The sequence below is a fragment of the Aphelocoma coerulescens genome, chromosome 8 (genome assembly GCF_041296385.1).
Source record: "Aphelocoma coerulescens isolate FSJ_1873_10779 chromosome 8, UR_Acoe_1.0, whole genome shotgun sequence".
Taxonomy (NCBI): domain Eukaryota; kingdom Metazoa; phylum Chordata; class Aves; order Passeriformes; family Corvidae; genus Aphelocoma; species Aphelocoma coerulescens.
In genome coordinates, this window is record NC_091022.1 from 10323413 (window position 1) to 10351156 (window position 27744).

The 27744-nt window shown below is 39.5% G+C and overlaps 1 protein-coding gene across 1 annotated transcript; it reads right to left on the reverse strand.

Annotated features, from left to right (window-relative positions):
- Positions 1-246: 246 nt before the first annotated feature.
- ASPM (assembly factor for spindle microtubules) lies at positions 247-27474 on the reverse strand. Its single transcript, XM_069022375.1, has 29 exons — positions 27172-27474; positions 25810-25953; positions 24084-25431; positions 21573-21674; positions 20692-20838; positions 19825-20070; positions 19604-19671; positions 18915-19056; positions 18706-18836; positions 18281-18456; positions 18035-18180; positions 17871-17956; positions 16303-16518; positions 15243-15453; positions 15011-15156; positions 14780-14908; positions 13690-13884; positions 8141-12766; positions 7036-7185; positions 6564-6730; positions 5641-5791; positions 4936-5145; positions 4279-4428; positions 2851-3042; positions 2205-2397; positions 1568-1722; positions 865-1041; positions 447-619; positions 247-368 (listed from the first exon to the last, which is right to left on the reverse strand). The coding sequence occupies exons 1-29, from the start codon at positions 27472-27474 to the stop codon at positions 263-265; spliced, it is 10386 nt and encodes a 3461-aa protein (XP_068878476.1). The 3' UTR covers positions 247-262.
- Positions 27475-27744: the final 270 nt, after the last annotated feature.

Genomic DNA, 27744 nt, shown 5'->3' on the forward strand with positions numbered 1-27744 from the left:
GTGTGACAACAATACATTACTGCACCAGTGAAATTTCCAGTAAAATCCAGTGAATTGATTTTATTATACAATTGCTTTTGGTAGTAGTACAAAATAGGGCTTCAAAACTGTACACAATAAAAAAGGTTGCCAAAATGTTAATTGTAATCCAAAAAAAACATTTCCAAAGGTAGTTTAACACTTATTTGCTTTTTTCCAAATCATTTATCCATCTCTTACATACATACTGTACAAATACATCTTCTTATGCATCATTTACATTTCAGTAGCAGGCAATACCAAGTGTGTCCATCACCATCACAATTGCTTGCAGAGGATCCACAACTTCTTGCATGTTATCTTTCCTCAAGACCCAGTCTGGTTTAATCCTGTGAAAAGATTAGAGACTTAAATTAAAATATTTCAATGTCACAGCAGAAATAGAAGACTGGTTTTTAACTACTTACCTTGAAACTGTTTTTATTCTTAGAGGAGTTACTGGAACAGAGGAACTCCCACCTAAGGCAGTGTTTGTTTTCTGCTTCACAAGTGTTCTCTCTGCATCCATCCTGTGTTTCCGAGCTGTGAGTTTATAGAGGCTCTGGATGCAAGAAACAGTTCTTGGCATGCCTCGGATTTCCTGAGAAAGGTGGAGACAGCACACAGTCAATACTGCAAGGTCCAAAGCAGCTTAAATCGAGAAAATGCGAGTGTGTTCACCATCTTGGAAATACATGTGTTCTAAACCAGAGTTTAGGCATAATTAATATTACAGCCATAACAGGGATGGTAGAGAAGGAGAGAAAAACAATTACAAACACCACCAAAACATGCAAGAAAAGTATGTCAAATTAAACCATTAAACCCGAAACATTTAGGTCTTACCAAAGCTCTTTTTGAGTCCTTTGAAAGGATAGCTAGCAAACAGCAGGTCTTTGTGAAAATGCTTCCTCCTTTCTCTGAAACTTTGTCCCCAGCTTTGCCTCTGTACATTTGCAGGAGGTCTAGTAAAGTATCTATAGAATTTTCTGCTTCATAAACTGCTCGAGTAGTTCTTTCATACTGTTACACAAGAAAGAGACAAGAGAGTTTATATAGATAGAGCTTTAAAATATTTTTATTTTGGAGGTTAATATTTAGAGGTTAGAGGAAAAAGCAAAGCCCATATTGTCCCTTAGAATAAATTTGTAGCTGAACTGGTAACCAAGCAATAAAAATCACTTCTGTATTTACACAATTGTAACAGATTTTTTTATAAAAAGGTACTTTCTGTGCTTCCCCCCTTGTTTAGAAACCCATAGAATCTGATTTTATATTTGAAATAAAGAAATAAATTAGAATAAGTTTAGAGAAATTTAAAAATACTTATGATAGCTTGAAATGCCTTAAGGACATGAAATAAATTTTTTTGCCAAAAACCTCCACATAACTATTACAAGGTAAATAAATAACTGGTTTCAAAAACAGTTTTTATTCAAAACTAATACTTCTGTTGTTCCAGATTTATTCAGAAATTTTGTCCATAAACAAGTCCTACAATAAAGTAGCCTACTGCTTATAAACCTGCAAAAGAAAATATTCAAGTTACCTTTGAAACATTGAGTAGAACCTGAACTGAGTATCTGATCACATCCATGCACGGAACACTCCGGTTGCAACTTCGAATCAGAATGAAAATACTGAAGATTGCTCTGCTCTGGGCTATATTTTCACAACACTGTGGGGACAGCCGGGTAGCCACCTCTAAAACAATTAAAGAAAAATAAATAAAGGGAATTCTGAAGTTCAAGCAAAATAATTGCAAACCAGGATATTCTCTATTTTTAAATAGAAGTGCAAAGCAAAAACTGCAGTTATTGATTTAAGCATTTCTAAAGAAATAGTGTTAATATTTCAGACTAAAAATTAAGCAGACAAAAATGATCCACAGAGAGATCTACTGATAGTAAAAATGATAATAAACTTATGTAAGGTATAGCATTACTAGGACTGACAGGAAATTAGAGCAATCATACAGGATTTCGTTTCTCTACATAACCATTTAAATATGGTTCCTAAATCAATAATCTAGTTTTAGTCTGGAAAACCCTCCATTCTACCCTCTAACATTCACATTTTAGAGTCATGCAGAAAGCCTAAATATCATTATGAACTCTTCTCAGCTGAAAAAAATCAGTATTTATCATTCTGAAAATCCATCAGTTATAATAAAACAAAATACTGACCAAGATGCTTTAGTGCTGCAAGAATGTAGGAGAGATGTTTGTATTTTAGAAGGTGTTCTATTGCAATTGCAGTTCTGTTGCCCAGTTTGTTTTCTTCTCTGCTCTTTTCATTGGCCTTTTCTAAACTGTGTCTTAAAGCTCTGGTTTTTGCTGTGTCAGTCATCTTTCGCCAAGAATATCCTCTCCACAATGCCTACAGAAAAGGAATTCCACAAAGAGAACAAGTTGTAAAGGAGAGACAAGACAACAGAATTTCCATCACCATTCCAAATCAGTTATACACAAGCCTGCAAAGTATTGAATGACCTTGGGTATTCAATTTTAAGTAACACTCAGTGTTATTCTTTTATATGCTGGGCTTTCAAGACAAAAGGCAAAAAAATCCATGCGTATACAGTCCACACACACTCCCACCTAAGTCACCTGAAGCAGTATCTGCTTAATATTCCTTCATTATCTCTTTGCCTTCAGCTTTCATGGCTAAACTGAAGCTCACTTGGCTTGCAATTTCACTGATAAATTCACCAGCCAAAGCAAAGATCTTTCCTCTCCCCAAAAGCCCATGAGAAAAAAAACATAGATAATAAAAATAAACTAACAAACAAACCCAACCCAAACCTGTCATTTTCTTACAAGAGGTGTTTACCTGAAATTTAATTATCCCCACTGCAAATTTCCTCCTGCGCCTGCGGGCGAGGAATCTCCGCACGTTTCTCTGGATTACGGCTGCTGCCTCATGCCTGTGGTTCAGCCAGCCTCGAACCACACGTTGTAGTCGAACGAGTCTGTGATAATCTCTCAAAAATCTCTTTCGTTGCATTTTTGCTCGGAACCACCTCTGTTTAAAATGAAAGTACCTTCCTGTTTATTTAAAACCCTTCCCCTAAATGAGCACTGATAATAACTGAGTGTTTTAATGTGAGCTTTGACAGATACAGGTACTATAAACATCATCAGTCATATGTAATCTCCTTGACTCTGACTGGCCTTGGGTAGCTGAAATGCAAGGCTGCAGAATGAAATCTTAACTAGGAGCCACTAGGGAAGCATTCTGAGGAGAGAAGGGTAGAGAAGGAAGGGTAGAGGAGGGGACAGATAGAATAGTCTTCAGTTGGAAGAGACCTACAATGATTATCCAGACCAACCGTCTGACCACTTCAGGGCTGACCAAAAAGATAAAATATGTAACTCTCCCAGTTTATACTTGTGTCCAGCATTACTATGTCCTAGGAGTTTTAATTCTCTTGGCTGGCTTTTAAGAACCACCACTCCACTTTTCTCATTTCCCAGCTCTGTTTCTTCCCCTCTATAAACCAAGAAAGGAGACAGGTTACTGTGTGCCAAATGAGAGCAAAAAACACCCTTTTCCATCCATTCTCTCTTGCCTTAAAGGGAAAATCTAATTTATGGGGAGAAATAACAATTTGTATGTATGGAGAAGTAGTAGGGCAAAGTTTGCCACGACATCCTTGACCAGAGAACAGCTATTTCAGGGTTCCCATTTCAGCCTCTCCGTTTCCCCAGTGCTGACCTCCCATACTGGAACTAAGCTAATGGTCAGTTTGGAGACCTGAAAACAATTTTTACAATTTGGTAGTGCTGCAATACAGACCTGATTTTTGATCTTGTTTTTAGGTAATTAAAATCTGGTTATATTAAAATGCTGCAACCTACACAGGCTCTGGTACCACTGGTTGGATCAGAAACATCCAACCAAATAAATCACAGCATCCCAAGGGATTGTTCATATAAGATGCTCTCCATGTCACAAACCTTACAGGTTGTTGTGTCTGACCTTTTCTACCTCCAGTAGGATATAAAGAAATAGGTTAAGACAGCACTCAGATTCCTTTAGCAAGCTTGAGGGTCTGAAGGAAACAAACTTTCCCATCCATCCTCAGCTTTAAAATGCTTAAGCTGCCAAAGCTTTCTTAGCTGTGTATAAGCAGCATTATTTAATAAACCATAGAATTCATAATTTACTTTTTTCACATGTGAAGGAACTACATTGTCGTAGCTCACAGAAAACAAATTAGACTGCTACACAAAACCATGCAGCCTTAATCAGACCAACCTGTATTACAAGAACAGACGAGATCTGGATTTGTGCAAGTTTTAAGATGACGTGAATCCTGTAGGCCCTTTGAATTTTAATTGCAGAGATATGATGATATGCAGCTGCTGTAAAATAAAGAAGCCTCTTCTTTCGCTTCTGTTCTGAAATCTGTAGAAGGAAAACAAAACAAGGGACATCATTAATTTTCATACTCTGAGGTAGCTGGATGGCCACACAAAGAACACAATACACAGCAATATACTACTAGATACTGGAAAATCACCTCAGAATTAAGGAAGCTACCTACCTCTCTGCAGAACTAGGTCTCTAATCTAAATGATAACACAGAGAAGTGATTGTAAGCAACAACATCAATGCATAGCAGAGAACAATTTCATTGTAAGCCTGTGTGTGAAGAAGCTAAGCCACAAAGATCTCAGAAGCTAAAACAACATCCAACAGTGAAAACCTTCTTCAGTTCTAAAGGATTGTAAGAAAAGGCTCAGACTGTGTTTGATCTATTCTGACCTGCCCAATACTCAAAGCAGACAACAAGAACTTGATTTCAACACCAAAAAATCAAGTTTTCCTCTCCTTGCCAGTCAGAATTAATGGTAAGACAGCTCTAGAGATACTTTACATCCCAAGCACAGTTTTAATTTGAATTATACCAACCTTTTTCCTGACTAAATAACCCCGGATAAGTGCTTGCAGTTTAATGACAGCTCTTCTAGTCTCATTGTATTTCTTAAATTGAAGCCTGCCTTCCTGCCAAGCCCGCAGATGTTTCTGGATAATTACAGCAGCAGCTTTTTGTTGAACAAATTTCCTTCTTGCCTTGAAACCTCTATATGCATTTTGGATCAGACATGCAGCCTGGTGCTTCTGAAAAAGATTTCAAAGAATGCATCGATAATTAAACTTTTGTTAATTCATGTCAGGATCAATGTACATTTATTTTTAGTTCTAGGTGTTTTTTTCCATCATAAGAACAAAAATGGAATGAGAAATACAAGTAAACTCATACAGTACCAGTTTATATTAAATGGACTTGCACAGTTTGGAAGGTCTTTTCATTTACCTAAATGGGGTCAAAATATGGGCCTAATCTTTTGCAAGCAGCAGAAAATTTGGCATTTTATTTTGGTATTAGTATATAGAGGGGTAATTCAACAATTGGAACTGTTCAAAAGCAAAAATCAACCCTGTTACTTAGAGCAAAAACGGACATTTAATATTTCGAAGATTGAAGAGCTTTGATTTGAACAGTCTTCTCTTTGGTCCCCACCTTTTCTATGCTTCTGCACATTGATGACAAAAATCACTCAAATATATTAAAATTTTTTAAAATAACCATGGCATATTGGAGTGAAAACATACCAGTCTCCTAGCCCTGTACTGCCTGTATGCCCACTGAATCTTAACTGCAGCACTCTTCATTGCCAGATACCGCTGCCGAACCATTCGCGCAGTGCGCGTCGCTCTCCAGACTCTTTGGATGGTAAGTGCACAGGACTTCATTTTCAAAAACCTAACATGGAAATGCATTTTTAAGTAAGAGAACAGTGATGGTTTATGAAATCATTTAGATAGATATTGGAAAAGCAAAGGAATAGCCAGCAATGTTGGCAAAAGGACTGATTTTAAACAGAAGATGCTTCCTGTTTTTCCATAGGAGGTATTGCCCTAACTTGCTGCCAAAGAAGGCTGGGGAGGGACACAGCAGTTTGAAAGGCATTGTACAGACAGACATACAACAGGTCCATAAATAGGATAATAACAGGAACAGGCAAGGAAGTTTAAGAAGCAGGGATGCTGAGGGAGGACCTTGCATCCCTGAACAGCATCCTCTACTGCTACTGACATGGACACAGTTCATGACATGAACTACCAGGCTGATCTCATAGCAAAATAAACATAAACCAGTTTAACAATTCCATTGTGGATTAAAATGAAATAGCTTTTCAACCTACAAGTTGTATGCTAGAATTTTAACAATATCCAGAACATTTTTCTTGCAAAACACAGAGAAGTGAAAAAAAGATCAAGGCCTACTCTTTCTGAAGCCCAATAAGCAAAATTTAAATTAGTGAAGAAGCTTCCATTCCAGAAAAACAGTTAAATGTAATTAAAATCTTGTGCAAAAGGATAACCCCACCAGCTCCAACAGGGTTATACTCATGCATGTCACATGGATGCTGCAGGGGCAGAGCCTGAGAACCTAAAGAGTGCAGTGCAGTGCTAAATAATTCTATAATAAAAGCTTTGAAAAGTAGAATGATTCCTCTCAGATTCAGTATTACCGAGTCCGCAGCTGTTGGGTTTTGAAGTGACTCTGAATAACAAGGGCAGCTCTGAGCACAGATGTGTATTCCTTTCGTGCCTTGTAACCTCGGAACCAGGCTTGGATGACTTGTGCTGCTCTCATTTTGCTAACCCACTGTCTGGCTTTATATCCTCTGTATGCTGCCTATTAGAGAAATAAAAATAAAACAAAAATAAATCAGAACTTTTAGTGGAATGAACAAAATTTAAAGGAAAAATATCACATGAACAGGAACAACTTTTAGTATTTCTATCTCTAAAGTATTACAAATATTTAATTTCTCCCAACTAGACAACGTTTTCAAAAGCAAGTGAAACACATTCAGGGAAATACCACAAATGCCACTCTTGAATATTAATCTGCAAAACTAACTATATCATGAAGAAATGAATACAAGAGACATTAAAAATCCCAAACAAACACTCAATAAAAACCACATGTATGATTACCTGAATGGTAATGGCAGCGTTTTTCATTTGATGGAATCTGTGTTGATCAATATTTCGCATCCGATGGGCTCTGTAGTGCTGCTGTATTAACACAGCAGAAAACTTGCACCGAAGGTATTTCTGTCTCTGAATAAATCCACGGAAAGATGCCTTCAAAGAAAAAGACAAACTTGGAATATTTCACTTCCATCATAACAGCTGGGAATGTTTGCATATTTCTATGTACAGCTATGCTCACTAGCTTGTTATGAAAACAACAATATAATTAAGTATATTCCCAATTTCAAAATTCATTCTTTTTTTCTACCTTTTAAGGAAAGTAACTATATTTATATTGTTCAGGATGTATAAGTTAAACATTCAGAAAATAACTAAGCAGCTGCCAATCCCCCCAAACCATGGAGGTGAAGAAAGCACACCTGATTTTTATCAGTTAAGCAGAGCGTGTGGTCTCCAACAAGAAAGTAAAACCAACCTAAGAAATTCTCAAAGAATCCTAGAACGGTTTGTGTTGGAAGGGACCTTTAAAGATGGTCTAGTTGCAACTCATCCAACATGGATAGGGATGCCACCCATTAGACCAGACTGCTCAGGACCACAAATGAGAGATTATTTATTTCCCTTTCTTCCTTGATTTGGGGGAATTTCCCTCCTTAAATTCCTCTTCAAAATGTTAGTTAGGCACTTAGGTTAGTCTAGGACCAATTAGTAAACCGAGGGGGATTAACATGATCGATTTACTGACACCTTCCTAAACACGAGTCCTAAAGAATGTAGCAATCGTGGGTTTTGCCATGTATGTCACTTTATACCCACTACCAGTGCCCTCTCATACAATACACAAAGACAGCTTTCATTCATATTCCCATCAAAGAAAACATTCATTAAGCCACTAATATTCAGAGGCAAAATTCAATTGTCTTAAAGAACCTTATTTCTGTGTACTGTGGTACTAAGCTTTATATATCTGCCCTGTAAAACACTACAGAAACTGATTCTACTTTAGCTTCAAACTGTGGTTTGCAAGAGCAGTAAATATCTTTAAAACACCTACAAATGAAAGCAAAAATACACCCAAATCCCAGTACTATTCATCCAAAAGTACCTGAAGTTTTATTGTGCTTTCTTTAATTTTGTGAAACCTCTTCCTTTCGATGTATCCTCTGACTGTGGCCTGCACAAGGATAATGTTCCTGCGGGTTTGTAAGTAAGCCATTCTTTGGTGCTTCACAGTCAGGTGGGAGCGGTAGTGCCGCTGCAGGACAACTGCTGCTCTTTTATAGCTCTTATACTGTGATTTACATTTCTGCATTAAGTAATAAGATTGTAATGTAACAGCTGCTGCTCTGAGTTGGATGTATTTTCTACGCTGTAGAGCCATCTGAAGAAAAGACTGAATCTTTCTTGCAGCTCGTAGCTGCCTTGCTGTTTTTCTTGCTTTCATAGCTCGGAAGGCAGACTGAATAACTACTATTGCTTGTCTTTGAGCCAAGTACTCTGCTCTCTGTGAACGAGCCCTGAGACACGATCTGTACCACCTCTGGACAGCAACTGCTGAGCTCTGGATCAGTGTATAGTGAGTCCTTGCTCTTTGGCACCGGAACATCGACTGGATCATTATTGCTGCTGCTTTCTTTGCAAGAAAGCGTCTCCTCTCCATGCGCATCCGTAGGAACGATTGAATGCGCCGTGCAGCAACATTGGCTTTATACAACTGCCTGGCTTTCCTAGCACGAAAAGCAGCTTGAAGGCAAATGACAGCCTTTTTTATTTCTGAATAGTTTCTCATGGCAGCTTCTCTTGCCATTTTGGCTCTGAACCTCTGCTGTGTGACTGTGACAGCCCAGCACAACTGTTTGTAGTACCTACGCTGTACATACATGCGATAGCTGGACTGTATTACAACTGCTGAAACATGCAGGATTTTCAGTTCCTGCCGTGCCTTCATGCCTCTGTATGCTGCTTGAATAACAAGAACAGAACTCCTCATTATCAGATACTTCTTGCGTTGGTCCCTTCCTTTCGAATAGGATCGATAGCAGTTCTGAATAACCATAGCTGCATTTCTCATATTCTGATAGGCCCTTCTGTCCTTGAGCATTCTGTAGGCTGCCTGTATTGTACTGGCAGCTAAATGCATGTGCTCGAGACTCCTCCTCACCCTGACACCTCTGTACACAGCCTGGATGAGAATAGCAGCTTTTCGGAGAGACTGATATTCCAAAGCATGCTGCCTTGCCAGAGCCAAAGCTCGGTACCTTCTCTGAAAGACAAGAGTAGCTGCTTTAAGAGAGAGGTATCTCTGACGTTCTCTGAAGGCTTTAAAGTTTTTCTGAACCACAGTCGCAGCATGGTGCATTTCTCGCTGCTGTTTTCTTGCTCGCATGTCTCGAAAAGCCCTCTGGATACAAGTTGCTGCTTTCTTTAATGAAGTGTAATGCTGTACAGCAATTTTCCTGAGCCTATGGGCTCTGTACCTCCTCTGTATTAGCTGGGCTGCCCACTGAACTCTTCTGTAATGGCAGTACTGCCTATACATTCGGTAGTTTCTCTGTATTGTAAGTGCTGCCTCATGTTGTCTCTTCAAGAAGCATCTTGTTTTCATTCCTCTGTAGGCAGCTTGAAGAACTAAAACTGAATTGTACAGTTTTAAGTACTTTTCTCTCTCACGCTTCCCTTCCCTGTAAGCTCGATAACGTTGCTGTATGATTACTGAAGCAAGCCTGAGTGCTTGATAAGAAGCGTAAATTTTATGCATTCTTAACATTGCTTGAATAACTGTAGCAGCTTGATGCATTTTCTGCACTTTTTTTCTTACCACAAATCCTCTATAAGCAGACTGTATGATAACAGCACCATTAAGGAGAGAGAGATATTTTTGACGCTGAATTTTTCCTAGTTTTGTTGCTCTGTATTTTCTCTGAATTACAACAGCAGCTGACTTAATGGAAAGAAAATGTTTTCTTTCCAGAAACATTCTAAACCTTCTTTGAATAATCACAGCCGATTCATTCATGGTTCTGATGAGTCTTCTTGTTTTCATACCACGGAATGCAGCCTGGATGCACAGTACAGCATTTTTCACAACTGTGTAGTTGTGAACTTGTGCATCTCTCTCCTTACAAGCACGGAACCACTGCTGAATCTGCCTCGTTGCAAGCAGCAACTTTCTGAAATCCCTCTGTTGTTTGTGCATCCGATAATAGGACTGGATTATTGCTGCTGACCGGTGCATAGTTTTTAAGTCTTGTCGGACTTTCATGCCTCTACAAGCAGCCTGGAGGATAATAACAGACTTCTTTAGTTCCAAGTACTTTTTGCGTTGTACTTTGCCTAAACAAAATGCTCTGTATTGCCTTTGAATTCTTATTGCTGCCATTCTCATTGTCCGATATTTTATGCTCATGCAATGCATCTTAAACGTGGCTTGGATACAAACAGCTGCTTGGTGCATACAGCGAACCTGTCGCCTCACTCTTAAACCTCTGTAAATCGCCTGCACTTTGACTGTGGATCTTTTTAAAGACAAATATCTCTGCCTTTGACACTTGGCATGAATAACTGCACGGTAACGCCTTTGAATGGCTATAGTTGCAGATCTAAGTCTTTCATATTCCTTCTTGACCAGGTAAGATTTGAAGGCAGCTTGTATAGTTGTAGCAGCTTTGTTTAGTTTGTTCAGTTGTTTCCTCACAGTCATCCCACGGTAAGAAGATTGCAAGACTAACACAGCTGCCTTGGTTTTTAGATAAATTGCACGCTGGGTTTTTTTCATACAGTAGGCTCTGTAGTATTTCTGAATCACCAAAGTGGCTTGTCTCAGTTTCTTGTATTTTAGTTGATTTACATGCATTCTGTAATAGGACTGAATGATTGCTGCAAGATGATGTTTCTTCTGAATCGTTTTTCTCACAGCTCTCCCCCTCCATAGTGCCTGAAGACGCACCGCAGCGTTACGCAACTGGACGTATTCTTGCCGTTGTCTCTGGCCTAGAACCCTGGCTCTGTAATGCCTTTGGATGGTTAGCACAGCGTAGTTCACAAGCCTGAATTTCTTCACAGCCATGAATTTTCTGAAGGTAGATTGTATCCTAGCAGCAGCAACATGCTGTCTTTGAATCTGCTTCCGTACCTTCCAGCCACGAAAAGCTGCTTGTAAAGAAAGCACTGCTGCTCTTGTCATTAAGAAGGTCAGTCTTTGCCTCTTACCAGCCTTACAATTTCTGTACCACCTCTGAATCACGACGGAGGCCTGAACCATTGCCTTGTGTTTCACTCGTGCGGCATGAGCTCTAAAAGCAGTCTGAATTTTAACAGCAGCTCTGTATTCAAGTTTAAGCTTTTTGCGTGTTTTATAACCCCTGTAGGCTGCCTGTAAACACACAGCTGCTTTTCTAACTTGCAAGAACTCTTGCCTGTGACAGCGGGTCTTTTTGCAGGCACGGTAACGCTGCTGAATGACAATGGCAGCACTATAGATGCTTAAGTACCTTTGCCGGTCCCTTTTCATTCTGTAGCAGGCCTGAAGTAATACTGCAGCCTCCCTCAACCTTTGTATTTGTTTCCTGACAAGATAGCCTCGGACTAGAGCCTGAATTCTTATGCAACCTCCCTTCAATTTCCTATAATCTTCTTTAAATTGAAGGGCATATCTCCCAGAGCGATACTTTCGCTGGACATAAAGCGTTGCTTTCCTCAGTGCACAGTACCGCTTACGGACTGGCCTCATCTTTGCAAGAGCTTGAATCTTCACTGTGGCATCTCTCAACTTTCTAAATCTCTTCCGGGCCACGTAAGCACGGAAACTTGACTGAATTTTGATCACAGATCTCAACACGTGAGCATCTCTCCTGGCTTGCATCCCTCTGTAGGCAGACTGGAGAACAATGGCAGCCAGGCGCACTCTCCGGAAAGCAGCAGCTGCGTTTTTAGCGGCCACGTGTGCCCTATAGCGGGTTTGAATTACAGAAGCAGCATTTTTAATCTCTTTGTATCTTTTTACTTGTTGGTATTTTCTCACGTGTGACTGCAACGTAGTAACAGATTTTTTTAATTGCAGAAATCTTTGTTTCTCTTGTTTCATTCTCCACATTGATTGAATAAAACACGCTGCTTTTGCTTGTCTGTACAGCTCTCGTGCCTTCATGCCTCTAAAAGCAGCTTGGAGGACTATCACTGCTGCACACTTTTGCAAATAAGACTCTCTCTCAGCTTTCTTCAGTTTATAAGCTCTGTAGTACCGCTGAATTGTCACTATTTTCACCCTGTGCTCCTGGTAAACACGTCTGGTCAGCTGACACCTGTACCAAGCCTGAATCTTGATAACATTTTGCTTAATATGTAGATACTGCTTCTGGTCTCTGTGCATCCTGTACCAAGACTGTATGACAAGGGCAGCCCTCCTTCTCTTAGCCAGTTTTGAAGATTGCCATTTTCGGAAATAACTCTGAATCACCAAAGCTGCTTTAATTTTCTGTTGAATTTTGTATTTCCTCCATCTTCTGAATGTAGACTGAATAGTAAGTGCTGAAGACTTTATGATTTCATATCTTTGCCGATCTATTTTTGCCAACTTAGCTGCACGCAGATGTCTCTGAATTGTAACAGTAGCCCAAACAATTCGTTTATATGCAGCAACAGACTTCACCATCCTTATCCTTGCTTGTACAAAAATAACACAGTGTCTTAGCTGTAAATATCTTTTCCTAGCAGAGTATCTCCTCCAATAAGCCTGCAGGTAAAAAAAGAAAAAATTTTGTATTTTCTTCATAGTATCTCGAGTTAAGCATGAGTCAGGACTGTCATCTTTAGACTTTATAAGATTTCTCATTCCTACTTATCAGAACGACAGAGTATTCAGAACTGGAAAGGCGCACAAAGATCAAGTCCTACACTTGAGGGAATGGCCCATACCAGGATCAAACCCATGACTTTGGTGTAATTAGCACCATGCTCTAACCAACTGAGCTCATCTCTGGGTCTTAATCCCTAGGAAGGTAAATCCAGAAATCTATATTAAAACAACCAAAAAAACAAAATCTAAATGTTTGTATCATTGCTTTTTTAAGCTTAAGTTCTAGGAAAAGGCTAAATTTACCCTGGCAACAACAGATTTCCTCTTAAACCACTTGATAAATCAGCAATTCTTTAATATCCATTCTAAAAAGTCTCAGGAGTACAGTATTTATCTTTGGGTAACGGTGGCTAAAATATCTTGAAAAATTGAATAAATTGCCCAAACTACCATTGCCATGTCTGCCACTCAAAATGCCCACTGCAGGTGACATAACACAAGGAGAGTAATTTTAATTTTTTTAAAAGCTTCTTTAAGTAATGTTCAGCAGCTGCAAAGAAAACCAACACAATCTGATCAGTCTTTACACTGACTAAGGCCCCGTGTTTTAATGTTTATGGTATTCCAAAATATAGAAGGAAGGAATAATTGTTAATTTAATAGCACATTACCATCTTTCCCTGGAGAGAAAAACTTACTAAACCTCTCAAAAGCAGAGAAGGAAAAAAATAATAAAAAAAAGTATTACATTTATGGAAGCATTAATTGCTGCAAGCAGCACAAATGCTCCTCAGCAAAGCTCTTTCTTAGAGGTTTCAGGGGGCTTCCTTGCCATGTAATCCCACTTTAGGTTTTATTACCTGAATGACTGTGGCAGATTTATTTCTGACGTGCTCCAGCCTTGCCTTTTTCAGATTGAAAAGAGTCATCCTGGCCAAGTATCCTCTCCAATGCTTCTGGATGAAAATGGCTGCATTCTCTTTCCTCAGGATGCGTCGGTGAGCCAAGAAGTTCATTGCAGATTTTTGAATTATCCGAGCAGCTCTGTCTCTTTCCTACCAAGAGTAAATTTCCATTGAACATTAGCTATGGAATTTTCGCTCAAGTTTTTAATTTGAATAACTATCTAGAGCAATTTCATAAAAATATAGTACATACGCACACATTGTAAGATTAATTAATAAAGATAACGCCTGCAACATTTAAAGGGTTTTGGTTTTGATTCCTTCTCCCCCACCAGCATCTTTACTATTAGTTATTTCAAAAGAGTTGTAAAGGCAATGTTTCTTCGTCATTATTAAGGTTGTGTAGATTTTATAAAGTAAAGTAACTGGAGATGAAAAATCCTAAATACAACCCCTGTCCCCTTCTACACCACAGAGTCTTAGAATATTTCACTTGAATTCTGTTCCAGCATCAAATAATATCTAACTTAGTAAAACACAGTGGTGGCATTTATGAACCTTAAGTGTGTCAGCTTTGAAACCCTCACAAGCTCTGGTATAAATACCAGAAAATCAAGATATCAGAACTCATGAAATTCAATTCAAAAGACTGATGAAGCTTAGCTCCTTAACAGAAATAGTAAATCCATGCAGAAGTTTAATTACTCCTCTCATCTTGTAGACATTGACAGGGATTAACTAATCCTTTTTGTTTTAAGGAAGCAGTGCAACTATTATATTTGAAACATTGGGAAAAGAGTTTAAGGGGTGACACACAAAAAAACCCAGTAGCCTTTAAACACCTGTAATTACTTCAGGAGGCTAAAAGAAAAGTGAAATTTAGTAGATTACACCACCAAGAAGGCCACATATTTTGATGATAGAAATGACACTCATTAGTTTAAATGCCAGTATTACTCCAAAAAACCTGTATTTTACACTGAATTTATATTCTCTATTTTTTCCTTAATGCAGAACCTATGAATATTGCACAAGCAAAGAGTACCTGAGAGAGTTTCAGTTCCCTTTTCAGCCTGTAGTTCCTCCAAGCAGCCTGAATTAATCGCGCAGCTCGAGTTTCTTGCCGAAGATCGAGAAGCCGTGAACACAGAAACGACAGGTAGGTGATAACAACCTACAGAAACACAGAACACAGCAGGGTAAGGGCTGCTCAAAAGAACAGGCCACATTCACAGTAGGGCAGAACGTGTTTATATCAACTCCAAAGGCATTTTACCTTCTCATCAGGAATTGTATTTGACATGTCTGCGTGATGAATCATTGCTGGTATCCCACCTAGGTCAGAAACTGCAGCATTGATCAGCTGGAAGTTTTGCTTTTCATTGTCCAAGAGTTCCTTGTATAGGACTGAGGGAGTTACAGCTTTGTAAAGACAAAACATTAATCAAATCAAATTGTGCATAAAAGAAATAGGTCTAACATGAACTTCTGTTCATCAAATAACTCACTTTGATCAAACATTTCTTCCACAACATTTAGAGAAGTGTCAGACTCAGATGAGGAGGAGGAGTTTAGTCCCACTGTAACAGTTCTTGAGCATTCTACAGTTTGAGTTGTCCGTTGGCACACAGCTTCCAAAGGCACGTAACAGGGGTGATAGTGATGAATCAAATGGCATAATACTCTGCCATCTGAGAAACACACCGTGAAATTTTCCACCTGTTAAATAAAATACAAATTCCTTGAATTTTTCTTACTAGTTAATAGGTATAAACTGGATATTAATTTCTTCTCTTGTACCTTTAAATGTGACCAAGTGCAAATTATTTTTTAACAAAAAAAATAGGTAGCTATTGCTTCCTTTGAACATTTACTGTAAAGTGACATGCAGCTGTGACAATCCAGAAACCAAAAAGGTGTCAGTACAGTGAATCTACAAGGGAACCAATCTTTCTACAGCAGGATCCCAAGTAAACTTCTAGAGATATCTTTACATTAGGTTTTCAATGAAGAAATAAGTTCTGAATTTGCATCAGTGCTAAGTGCTCTATTTTACCCTTTAGAAAGACTAGCAGCTGCTACTGTATTCTGACCAGAGTCAGGTCTCTGACCAGGGCTTCCCTTCTTGGAATAAGCAAACATATCCCTTCTAAACAAACATCTCTTGAGGAGATGAACTGACCTTAGCCCAAATGTTAGTTTAATTCTCATCGTTCTTATAAACACTGAAAATTCTGTGCACAAATACTTTTAAAATGAAGGCTCATTAAAAGTCCACAGACAATTCCCATTCCAGCAAAAAATGTTCTATTTTTGAAAAGCATTTTTATCCACAAGACTAACTGGAAGAGGAAATTTTTTTTGCTCAGATTTTTTTTTAAAAGAGAGCTGCAGCTAAACTCACAGAGTGATGGCTATTTCAAATCAGATTAAACAAAGTCCAGAAGGATATTTACAAATAATTACCATTTACTTCTACTGCATATTTGATAGTATGAAGAACTCTGCTCTGTAAAGAATTACGACACCACAGGGTGTATTTGTTGAAGTGTACACAAAACTATTTACCTTGATATTGTAAAATCCACAAACAGCATTAACCCATGCCATCAGCAGCTTCACATTTTCACTGTAACTCTGAGATGAGAAGTTACTACTGTCTTCCTGTACTCTAAAACCAGTTGCAAGAGTCTTGATGGCACCCAGTCGTGCTTTTCTCTTGTGTGTGTTCTTCAAAAACTCAATTTCTTCTTTTAACTGTTCCACATTCAGAAAAACGTCCACCTGTTAGAAAAAAAACCAAAAATTTGGTGTGTTAACAGTCTGACATGCCAGGCATTACAGCCACTGAATGCAGAGCTTTAAATGTGGCATTTTTAAAGAGAAACTATGCTCACTTCAGCAGTACCTGCCACACAATCAGTAGTAGATAATCTGGATTTTCCAGCATAGATGGCAGATAAAAAACCTTAAATCTACCCTTCCCACAGTTCTGTGTAACACAGTTACTGCATTAGTTAATAGTTGGGAGAAACAGGGAAATTCCCCAAAACAGCCCATGTAATTTCAACATGCTCTCAGAGGAAACAATTGGAGTCCTGCCTGAATTTCCACTGAGCCCATGTACCAATCCTCCTCTTTTAAGGGATTCCAAAAGGACTTGAGCTGGTGTTGTGATGGAAGAAGATTTGGAGAACAAGCAGCATATCCACAGGGCTTGGATAAAGCCACTACTCACTGAAATTATTTCTCTAATCAAAAGCAATGCAACTGTGACACATGCATCAGAAGAACTAACTGAAGGAAGTTAACTTAATAGTTACTTAATAGTGTAACAGTATTTAAGAAAAAAAATAACTACATTAGATTTTTATTATATTGTTCTGTCTTAGTGATAGTTCTGTAGCTAAAGTCTTTTATATTCTTGCTTTACATATACTTAATTGCACTTACATTCCTGACTACCTAGTGGTGAAATTCCACCTTAACTTACTTTGTTTTGCCTTTCATGCATGATGTTCCTTCCAACTGGACTTGTCAGTTGGACACAGTTGGACATTTATTTTTAAAATATCCTGTGACTCAAGTTAACTCTTAAAACAGTCTTAAGAAAGTTACTTTAACTTCCTCTACTAACTTTTGAAATGTCATCGTAGTAACGCCTAAGAAATCTTCATTCTTATTTCAAGAATGTTTCATCAAATTGACTGTTTCAGATAAAAGGAAAAAAAAGTAGAAGAGCTATAGCTTCAGAATTGCTCTATAATTGTTTATCAGTGTAACCTCAAAATGTCCTTTTAGTAAGAGTCCACCTGTAGTTTGAGATCAACATTATTTTAAAGTACCAATTCTGCTACTATACAGCATAAACTCAGAAGTTCAGTGTTTTCCAAAAACATGAATGAACGTGTAAGAAAAAACAGTTAAAACATTATCCAAGCTGTATTGTTAGGGAACAATTCACAGTTTAGTAATGTTTACATGGAACTTTAAATGTGCAAAGCAAATAACTTCAGTCTAAAATTTGATTAGCAGAGGCTTTAACAGACATCAAATATTCCTGAAAAGACTGGTGTTTTCATGATTCCTCTGTTGTAACTAGCAAAAACCAAACAAAATAAGCAATTGAATAGTACCTGGAAGGCAAAGACAATTTTCCACAGCAGTGCTAATGTTCGTTCCCTGTGTCTATCCACGATATCCCTGGAGTCAATTGAAGCACCTATCAAATAAAACACGGGATTAAAATGTGCACCAGTTTTCTGATGCACTTAGAATAAGCCTGATTTCTAGGCCTTACCACTTTCATCCTTCAAGTGCACTCCTCGCTCTTTAAGGACATTAAGAACTATATCAACATTGTGCATCTTCTGTAGCCGACTTATTGCAGGAACTCTCAGTTGTTTTGAAAGACTCCAGTTTTTGGTCAGAAGCTCCACTGTTCTCCTAACAAAGGTAATTGCATGGTTTAATGCCTCTGATGAGCTCACATTAAGTATTATATAAAAGAAAATAAATATTTCAATAGAATTCTGTATCAACGCACACAAGACGAATGCCACATTGTAAGTCCACAGCGAGGTTTGTAACAGCAAAATCAAATTCATCAAGTGGAGTTTGAATATGACTGACAGGTAGTCCTAAGAAACCCAGGTGGCGGGAAAGGTCACCTTCACCACTCAGGAAATCCCGGGAAAACGCAAGCAAAAGGTCTTTGCTAGCCTAAAATTGAAAAAACAAATAAAATCTTAACATTACAATATTTGTCAAGCAGAATACAATTTCCATCCCTTGTACCTCCCAAATTACATTTCATATTTACTTCTCTAATTCTTAAAATGATGTATTTTTTAAAAAATTATTTTTAGTACGTCACGCAGCTTTAACTTTTGTCAGATTAAAAACAATGAAAAAATACTACACTGTGTCTTAGGACAATACTGGAGAGAGACATCAAATCACAGCTTTCACCTTGAACTCTGCATCCTTACAAAAGAGGCAGGGGTCATGGTCAATCATTCTGGACCGTTTGGCACAATCCAGAAAGCAAATCAACAGCAACAATTTTTTCAGTGTGAACTTTGACAAAGCTTCTTCATGACCTAGAATGATAGAACTCAGTAAGTGATAGTTAAAAAATTAAGTGCTACAAATAAGTTGGTTTTGGAAGTAATCATTACCTTCCCGGTAAAGGTGAGGTACAGTGGGATGTCTGTATTCAGCTGCAATGTCAGGGTTCCAAAGCAAGCGATTAAGGATAAATATTGCTAAACCCATAACATCACTATTACTCTCCAAAGCTATCAGTTCTCCATAAATAGTCTAATATGAAAGAAGGGAAAAAAATGCAGAAGTGTTAAAAATTACCTTAAACACTATGGGATTTTTTTTAAATATATACATTTTTGAATTTCTAAAATAATAAATGGCAATTGGTCTCTAAAACTCAAACAGATTTCAACTAAGTCACTGAAAGGTAAAGCCAAAGGAAATTTCAGAAGATCTAATCTCATTTCAAAACGTGTATGACCATCTACATCTGAGAAATCAATCAGGAACTTCTTTAAGATAGCCACATTCTTCTCCAGTTTAGTAAAGTGAAACTGATAGGTAAATGCTTTTGTGTTATTGGTCAGCGAATTGACTTCCAATTTCCTTGATTAAATATTTTCCTTCTTAATAAGGTAATCATTTTTTTAAAGCAAGTACATTGGAACAATTTAAAAGATAGTCATCATGGTAGAACTGAATTGAACCTACCTGAATTAGTATGGCAGAAAATACAAAGAAACACAAAACAACCTCTACCAAAAAAATTGCTAAATGTCCTTTAAACTTATAGATTAGAGACTATACACAGTGCACTTACCTCCAGACCTATACGCAGCCATAAAGGGTTGTAAGATAAAAGCCAATTAAGGACTTTCTGCCTTTCTCCTGCAAGAGAGCATCTTTTAATATTAGATCCAGCAAACATTTCATATTGATGCAAAAGTTTCTATTAACCAATTTTAGGTTAAGCAAACAGAGGGTGTAATAATCCTTTCCATACTTACAAGGGGACAGAATGCCAGGTTTCAGACCTCTTACCTATGTCTTTCCAGAGGTGCCTGTCCCTCCGGACCAGCAGGCGCCTGCTTTCGATCTCCACCTCGAGTCTCTGGATGGCTCTAACCATGGCTTCGGAGGTGAACAGGCGGCAGGCCTCGCGCCGCAGCTTATTCAGCTTACGGCGAGCTGTGTACGCTTTTAGAGACGCCTCATCTTTCGTGGGGGCCTTAGGAAGGCTCATCTTGTGATGGTTCTCTTCTCCCAACATAAGAGCAGCTGCGTTTACTGTTTAAACACACACAAAAAGCAGGCATTTACATCTCAAATAAAGGTAGCTTTGCACACCTCATTTATTTTTTCCCCCCTCTCTAAGCTGACAGTTTGTTATTTTCATTCTGACTAATGATTTATCCTTCAGGAAGTTTGTCAGCTGTTGCACTAAACATATGTTGTCAAGTACAAGAATACTAGTCAAGTATTAAATATAAGAACACTTATTTCGTAAGTGAGCAGTACTAGCAATTCAGTTTTAAGATTAATGGTTCCATCTTCAGTTTTTTCAAATGAAGCTAGAGATAGAGGAAAAAGTAGGTTTTCCTTTTAGTAAAGTGCCAGCTATAATGTTTTCCAGCAGGTGGGGATTCCCCACTCTACACCCACTGAGCAGTGCTACAGCCACACATTCCAGTGCATTCTGGTTGCAGAGCACGCTCCTCATGCAGGGGGCATGGTGTGCTGTGCTTGCCATGAGCAAGTGAGCTATCCACACATATCAGAAGGGGAAAAATATCACAACATGACCCTGAAAAGGTTTAGTGTTAAATGAGTACTACTACTCATTAGTGTTTATCAAATATATAATATAATGCTTAAGAAAATGAGAAGACAAAATTCTTGCACTCTTACCTTGTGAGGTGTTTGTTTTTACATTGAAGTCATCTGGGGTAAGTACAAAATTTAACCACCAGGTGAAACCTCGTTGCTGCTTCTCCTTCCAGCGTTCATCATAAAACATGTTTTTAGCAGCAAAAGGCATTGGGTGCCTAGGGATGACTTAAAAAAAAAAAATCAAAACAACAAAAACGTAAGCCTTTGCAATTCTTGAAATGTTTGATAACCCATATAATGTTTCATTGTGGAAAGGAATAATGTTTGAGATTCCATTTAGCACTATAGCCGAAAAAAGCAGATTATTAAAATCTTCAGTGACTTGCGGATCAGGGACTATTAAATTAATTTCAGCCACAAAATATGGATTAAGATGTTACAGCTCTAGAACTAAGACAAGATATCTAGAATTCAGGCCATTGCAATGGGGCAAACCCAAGCTGAACTGGATTACATCCAGGAAGAACTATCTTACAGATGCATTTTTCAGAGCAGATCAACTCAGTATTCTTAACTCTGCAAAAGTTTTATCTTGTTGGGAAGAAATTTTCTCTTCTGAGGTATTCTGTTGTTGCCTTAAAATGTTATCAGATATGGAAGAGGCATTTAACTAATAACCATCAGTAAACTGGGAGCATAACTGTAATGTAGCTTTTACACTTACAGTCTGGAAGAAAGTAATATTTACCCTGAGCTGACCGTGTGTTGCAACCAATTTTCTTATAAGTAGCCAAAACAGATCACAAAAGGTTATATATATTGTTCTACTAGGTATTGATTAATTTTAGGTACTATCTTCTATTTCCTCTCAGTTCTAACCAGTTAGGTCTTACCTGACACCAGCAGTACAATTGTGACATTCTGTTCAGTGTTTTACTAAACACCCAGAGTCTGCCTACCTGTTTTCAGTGGTTTCACAAATGTCAGGTGCGACTGGGCCAATCCAGGGACAGGTTTACTAATTCTCTTGGTAGTTTTAGATGCCTTCTGAAGTGAAGAACCTACCAGCATTAACACATAAATATCAACAGGAAATATGTCAGTGAAAGTTAATGCATTAAAGTTCATATCACTTCTAAAGCACAGAACTAGAGTAATTCCCCACGAACCATTCAAAATACCAACAGGAGCTTCCTGTTGATGGAAAGTTACAGAAACCATGTTGGCTACAACTAAAGGGGAAGAATGTTCAAGAGCAAATAACTGCTCTTGTACGTCACAGTTCTTCCACAAGCCTAAGGAAATGCAGCATTTGAATTTCATTATATGGCTAGAAACACTAGGCTAATTTGTACAAACTTTCACTAGAACATGCAACAGGGTGTATTCTATAAACATTTGGGGTAAGAGATATGAATTTTAGGGCTTTATTCACTCCTTCCCACAGTTAGACAGCTTACTACATTGGTATTCAATTCAGAGCAGCCTGACTTGTGTTAGTTTGTGCACCAAGGCACTAGTTAATAAGTATTATCCAATGCACAGATACAGGATTTAAATAAAACACAAGGAAAAATGCAGATCCAGGCTTTCTCAACATGGTGCAACAAAGCCTTTTAGCACAATCATACTTTCATATTAATGCCAAATGAAGGATAAAAATGTATTCTGTTGCAGAAGAAGTATAGTTGCTGCCTGACAAGATGGTACTTCAGAAATAAAAAATATTTATGATTTGAAAAGGCGAGGAAAGAAGATGTGTGGATGCAGGGAACTACAGACTGGTGAGTCCAACTTCTGTGTCTGGGAATATCGTGGAATGGATCCTCATGGAAGCGATGTTAAAGCACATGTAAGACAAGGAGGTGATTCAAGACAGTCAGCATGGCTTTACTTTGGGCAAATTGTGCCTGACCAGTCTGGTTGCCTTCTGTGGCTGACACTGTCAACAAGGGAAACTGACTGATGTAATCTACCTAGAGTTCTGTAAGGTCTTCCACACAGACCCACGTGGTATCCTTGTCTCCACATTGGAGAAATATGGATTTGGAGGGTGCACCACTGGGTGGATAAAGAATTGAGATCCATGGCTGTATAACCAGATGGAGGCTAGTGATGAATGGTCCCTCAGGGATCTGTCTTGGGACTGGTGCTCTTTAATACCTTTATCAATGACACAGAGATCAAGCGCACTCTTGGCACATCTGCAGGTGACACAAAGCTGAACTGTGCAGGGGCCACAACAGACTGGGAAAAGAACTCAGAGAGAGTAGCCCTGCAGAGAAGGACTTAGGGGTTCTGGTGGATGATAAGCTGGACATGAGCCCACAGTGTGCACTCACAGCCCAGAACGCCAAATGGATCCTGGGCTGCGTCAAAAGAGGGGTGGCCAGAGGTCATGGGAGGGGATTGCTCCCCTCTACTCTGCCCTTGTCCAGCCCATCTATCTTTATCCTAATGGATTAATAACCTGGTAGATAACACACCTTTTCCTGCTGCATATCAACACTTTCAGCATGTTATTCTTTTGCAGACCACCTTAAAAAGCCTGACATTGAAGTGCATTACTGAAAGCCCCAAATCAAATCCAGATCGCAGAACAGATCATTAAACTGAAGAAAGCAGCATGTGCTATTTTGATCTAAAAGCCATGATGAATTTTTCCTGTTAGTTAAATTTTGCAAATTAAATGCATCTTTAAGTTACAGACCCTCATTCTTTTCACATTCCAGAGCATATTTGGGATTGGAAGAGTTAGAAAACTCAAAATAAACTGAAATGCAAGCCATCAGCTTTTTCTGATCTTCAAGCAACAAAGTATTGGCAAACAATAAGGCAGAGAGATCTACACAAGGCTGACAACAAGGTAAACAGACAGTAAAAAGCAGGAAACTGAAAAAGACTTAGGAACTTCTTCAGTAGAAGGGTGGTTAGGAATTATCACAGGCTGCCCAGGAAAGTGGTGGAATCACCAACCCGAAAGTGTTGAAAAGGTGCATGGATGCGGCACCTGGGGTGATGGTTTAGTGGTGAACATGGCGGTGCCAGGCTAATGGTTGGACTCAATGCTTCAAGAGGTCTTTTCCAACCTTCATGATTCGACATTTGAAAATATATGACAACAGCAATGGAATCAAACAATCTCAATGGTAAATGTACATGTGACAAATCTTGTGCAGTATGTTTCCAGAAAATTTGAATTACGTAAGAAGGGCTCTGCTCAAGAGCTTTTATATACTTTCCCTATTATTGCCATTAACAAATTTACACAGGAATGAAGTAAATTTGAAGCCAATTACATAACCAAAACTCTGACCTACCATTCAATTTTTTAAAATGCATATTGCAAAGGCTCACATTTCAGAGATATGAAATAATGCTGACTGTTCCTAGACAGTTCAGTTTGCTATACACATTTCCTAATCAAAGGCATCTTTTAGAAAATGGTAAATGAAGGAAACACTGCTCACCAGCTTTCTTTCTCTGCCCCGCTCTCTCTCCGTTCGTGGGTTTGAAAGCTGATGGTCGTCTGATCGTATGGGTTTGATTGTCCGTGCTAGAGGTAAGAGCTCTCTTTCTTTCCACTTCTTCCACATGCACTGGAGCTGTAACTCTACTGTTTCCTAAACACGTTTCACTTTTCCTCTTTCGACACGAAGTTGATCCAGTAGATGAATTTACTTTGTCATTGTGACACTTATTTTCAGATGAAATTGCACCTGTAACTGGCAGGTGTTTTGATGTTTCTGCTTCAGTATGTATAGGCACCACATTAGCACATCCTATTATTGCTTTATTGAGGCATTTTTTAGATTTTGGCTGGCGGGTTTCCACTCTTGCTTCTTCAGTAGCAGCAGGCTTACTTTTTATGACAGTGGCAGAAAGAATTGGACGCTTTTTTGTTTGCTCTCTCTGAGAAAGATTGTCAGTCTGAAGCTCCTCTGCAGAAGGAAAACTGCAGTGATCCTCCTGGGGTTTATCATAATGAAGTGCCTGCGATTTTACACGATGTAACTCAAAGACTTCATTTAAGTTGTGTTCTACGTGAACATGAGTTTCTGTCTCTACACCTCCATCTTTTTTCCATTTTGAGGGTAGAAATCTCTTAACAACGTAAGTCTCTGTGGTGGATGATATTAATGCTGCCTCAGGTTTAGGAGTCTGCGACTGTTTATCTGACAAATTGTCCTTCACAAATTGATCAGGTGACAGGACTGGAAAAGACTGTTCTCTTACATCTATATCCACTTGATAATTGTCATTTACAAAAGCATCTGGACTTAAAATTCTCCTTGTACTTAAAACAGGTGCAGAGGCTGAGTGCTCCGGAGTGGAAACTGGTGAGAGCGTAAAATTAAGAACTCCTCCATCATTTGAAATTGGCAGTTGTGCTAATCCAGCAGAACTGGAGGCACTTTCAGATTGTGATTGATTGCGCTCAGTAACACATTTATTGATGTTACAGCTGTCTATCTCAGGCAACAACTCCTCATTTCCAGAGGCAGCAATATCCCCAAACGCAGTAGACCTTCTCAGGGCAAGTGGTGTGTGAACAGTATTGCCATGTTCCTCTGCCACTGGTGCAATAGGAGATGGAGGCAGCTGATTTTCTGTGCCAGCAAGAGGGTCACTTCCTTGGGATATATTATTCTGCACCGTGTTCTGATTCTCACGTGACTGAAGTGGACTTCTAAGTCTCTCCGCCTTCCGAGAAACTCGAAATGTTTTATTAACATTTTTAATTTCCAGAGTATTCTTAGCTTTTATTGCAGATGTTCCTGAAGAGTTTTTCTTTTTTAATGTTTCCCAAAGACTCTTCTGAAAAAGAACCATAAATAAAAGTTAGTGTGCTGGCTTTCTAAATTCTTCTACGTGTAAAAGTGAACATTACTAGCATATTCATTCAAAGTTTAAAAAGACTATAAAAAGAACACCTAATCAAAAATAATTCACTATATGTTATTTGAAGGCTTGACAACCATTTATTTGGTCATGTTTTAGTTTTATTCTTTAAGCTGTAGCATATCAGTACCTACTTTCCAACCCAGCCAAAAAAAGTTGAGGACAATGGGCATTTCCACAGCATCATTTATCACTGAGTTTTGCAGTAATGAAACAGAGTTTTCTAGTCATAAAAAACAATATTTGCATCAGCCATGCCAAAGTAACAGAATTAGGACACAAACACACACTCACCTTTTTCTTCGGGGGCTGCTCAGCAGCACCAAGGAGCACAGCTTGATGTTTTACAACGTCATTAACAACAAAAGTCACCAGTTCTCTGATTTTTCCTTCTTCTAATGGTGTCCATGTGATAGAAACAAAGATTCTTTGTCCTGCCTATTGGAGAAGAAGAAATATTTAATATCTAGCATTCAGGTACACTTTTGTAACATTGAAGATGAAGCAATTAATCAAACCAGGAGCAGTATATAGAAGTAATATACATTCTGACAACATGAAATGACAAAAAAATTGTTAAATGTTTAAATGTCAGTTTTTCCTCTCTGACACATAAATTTAAGCAACCCCTATCAAAAATATTGTCTTACTAAAAGGACATATACCTCTTAATCAAACTATAGTGGAAAACAAGAAAGAACACATATAAATATGGCACATAGTAGAAAGGAGAAGGTTTGAGTAAAGGTGAATAGAAGAAATTACATAATTTTTTGCACATATTAATCTTATAAATCCTCTGCAGTACTTTTGAGAGAATTATGGTGGGACTAATAATCAGAGGTTGATTTTTAGGACCTTAGCTGACTCTAAACACAAGTGTCATTTTTTTCAGTTAAATGACATGCTAACATGAGATTTGACATAGAAGTTCTTTGAAAAAAAGGGAAGATACTGCAAATGATCAAGGAAGGCATTAAACTTTCTATTCATTAATTCCTACAGGAATGTGTTATTCCAAGATTTCGAAGTGAGACTCCAGCCTGGTTTTATAAGCCCATTGTTGCAAATCTCCAGTGTTTCGTTCTCTCTCACAAACGCTCTGGACAGTCTAGATAATCATAGATGTTTGTTCATCTAAACTATTCTTTTTAAAAACTGGCATTGACTGGACTAGCCACAGTTTGCATTTCGGCGTCAGAAATGTTTAGTCCTATTTTAAGCATGCTTTGCTCTCTATTGTGTCACTAACTAACGTGCAGAACAGTGAACTGGTATCCTCTCCCTTCAGCCTCTTTCCTACACATATGTCCTGACATTTTTGACAGGTCTCCGTCTTTAAAACATTCCCAAAGAACAATCCATTTCATTTCAATTTTTGCTCCTCACTGCAAACACCTGCCTGAATCAGGTTGTAGCGCCTTCGCGGCCTCAACAGCCCCTGGCCCGAGGGACCCGACCCCGCCAGCCCCGGCTGCAGCCGCCGCCCTTCAGGGGAACCGGGAGACACGAGCACAGCACCGACACGCACCGCCCGCAGCGGGGCCGCGGCTGCCTCAGATCGCGCCGGACGGGGGCTGCCCCCGGCCCTGCGGCCGACAGCGCTCCCACCTGTCCCCTCGCGTGTCCCCCGGCCCCGCAGGTGCCCCCGCCTACCTCCACAAGGAAGCGGCGGTGCTCGATGCTGAAGCCCCTGGCAGCGGCCGGGAAGCGGTCGATGACCACCTCGGCGTCATCCTCGTTGGGGTTGTCGATGACCAGGAGGCGCGTGCGGGAGGCGCCCACTCGCAGCCGGCCAAAGCTGAGGAAGGGCGGCCGAGAGAAGTAACTCAGGACCAGCACGGCGGGGCCCTCGTCCGCATCCTCCTCGCCCCCCCGCACGGCCCAGCGCCGCCGGCCGGGGTTCCTGGCGGGGCTGAGGTCCCCCCGCGCCGCTGCGGTGACAGAGCCCGCGGCCATGGCCAGGCGGGCGCGGGGCAGCGGCTCCGCACAAGCAGCGCCGCGCCAACCGCCGCGCGAGCGTTCAAACCCACGATTCCGCCAATCCCCGCGCGGGCCGCGCCCGCTAACCCCGCCCCCTCGCTCATCAGCCAATCACCGCGTGGCTCGCGCCCGTTCCAACCCGCCCCCTCACCCCCCCACCAATCAGCGCCCGGCGCTTCATTTAAACGGCCCGAGCCGGCGGGGGCGCGAGCGCTGCGCGTGAGGGCTCTGAGGGGTTCGAAACGG

What these genes read in the sequence shown, in the direction of transcription:
- ASPM (XM_069022375.1), bottom strand. Translation starts at nt 27,474, where the DNA reads ATGGCCGCGGGCTCTGTCACCGCAGCGGCGCGGGGGGACCTCAGCCCC. An exon ending in TGTGAAACCACTGAAAACAG is followed by an intron (nt 20,839 to 21,572) that starts GTAGGCAGACTC and finishes TTTTTTTTTAAG; the next exon opens with TCATCCCTAGGCACCCAATG. An exon ending in TTCTACTCAATGTTTCAAAG is followed by an intron (nt 1,042 to 1,567) that starts GTAACTTGAATA and finishes CTTGTGTAACAG; the next exon opens with TATGAAAGAACTACTCGAGC.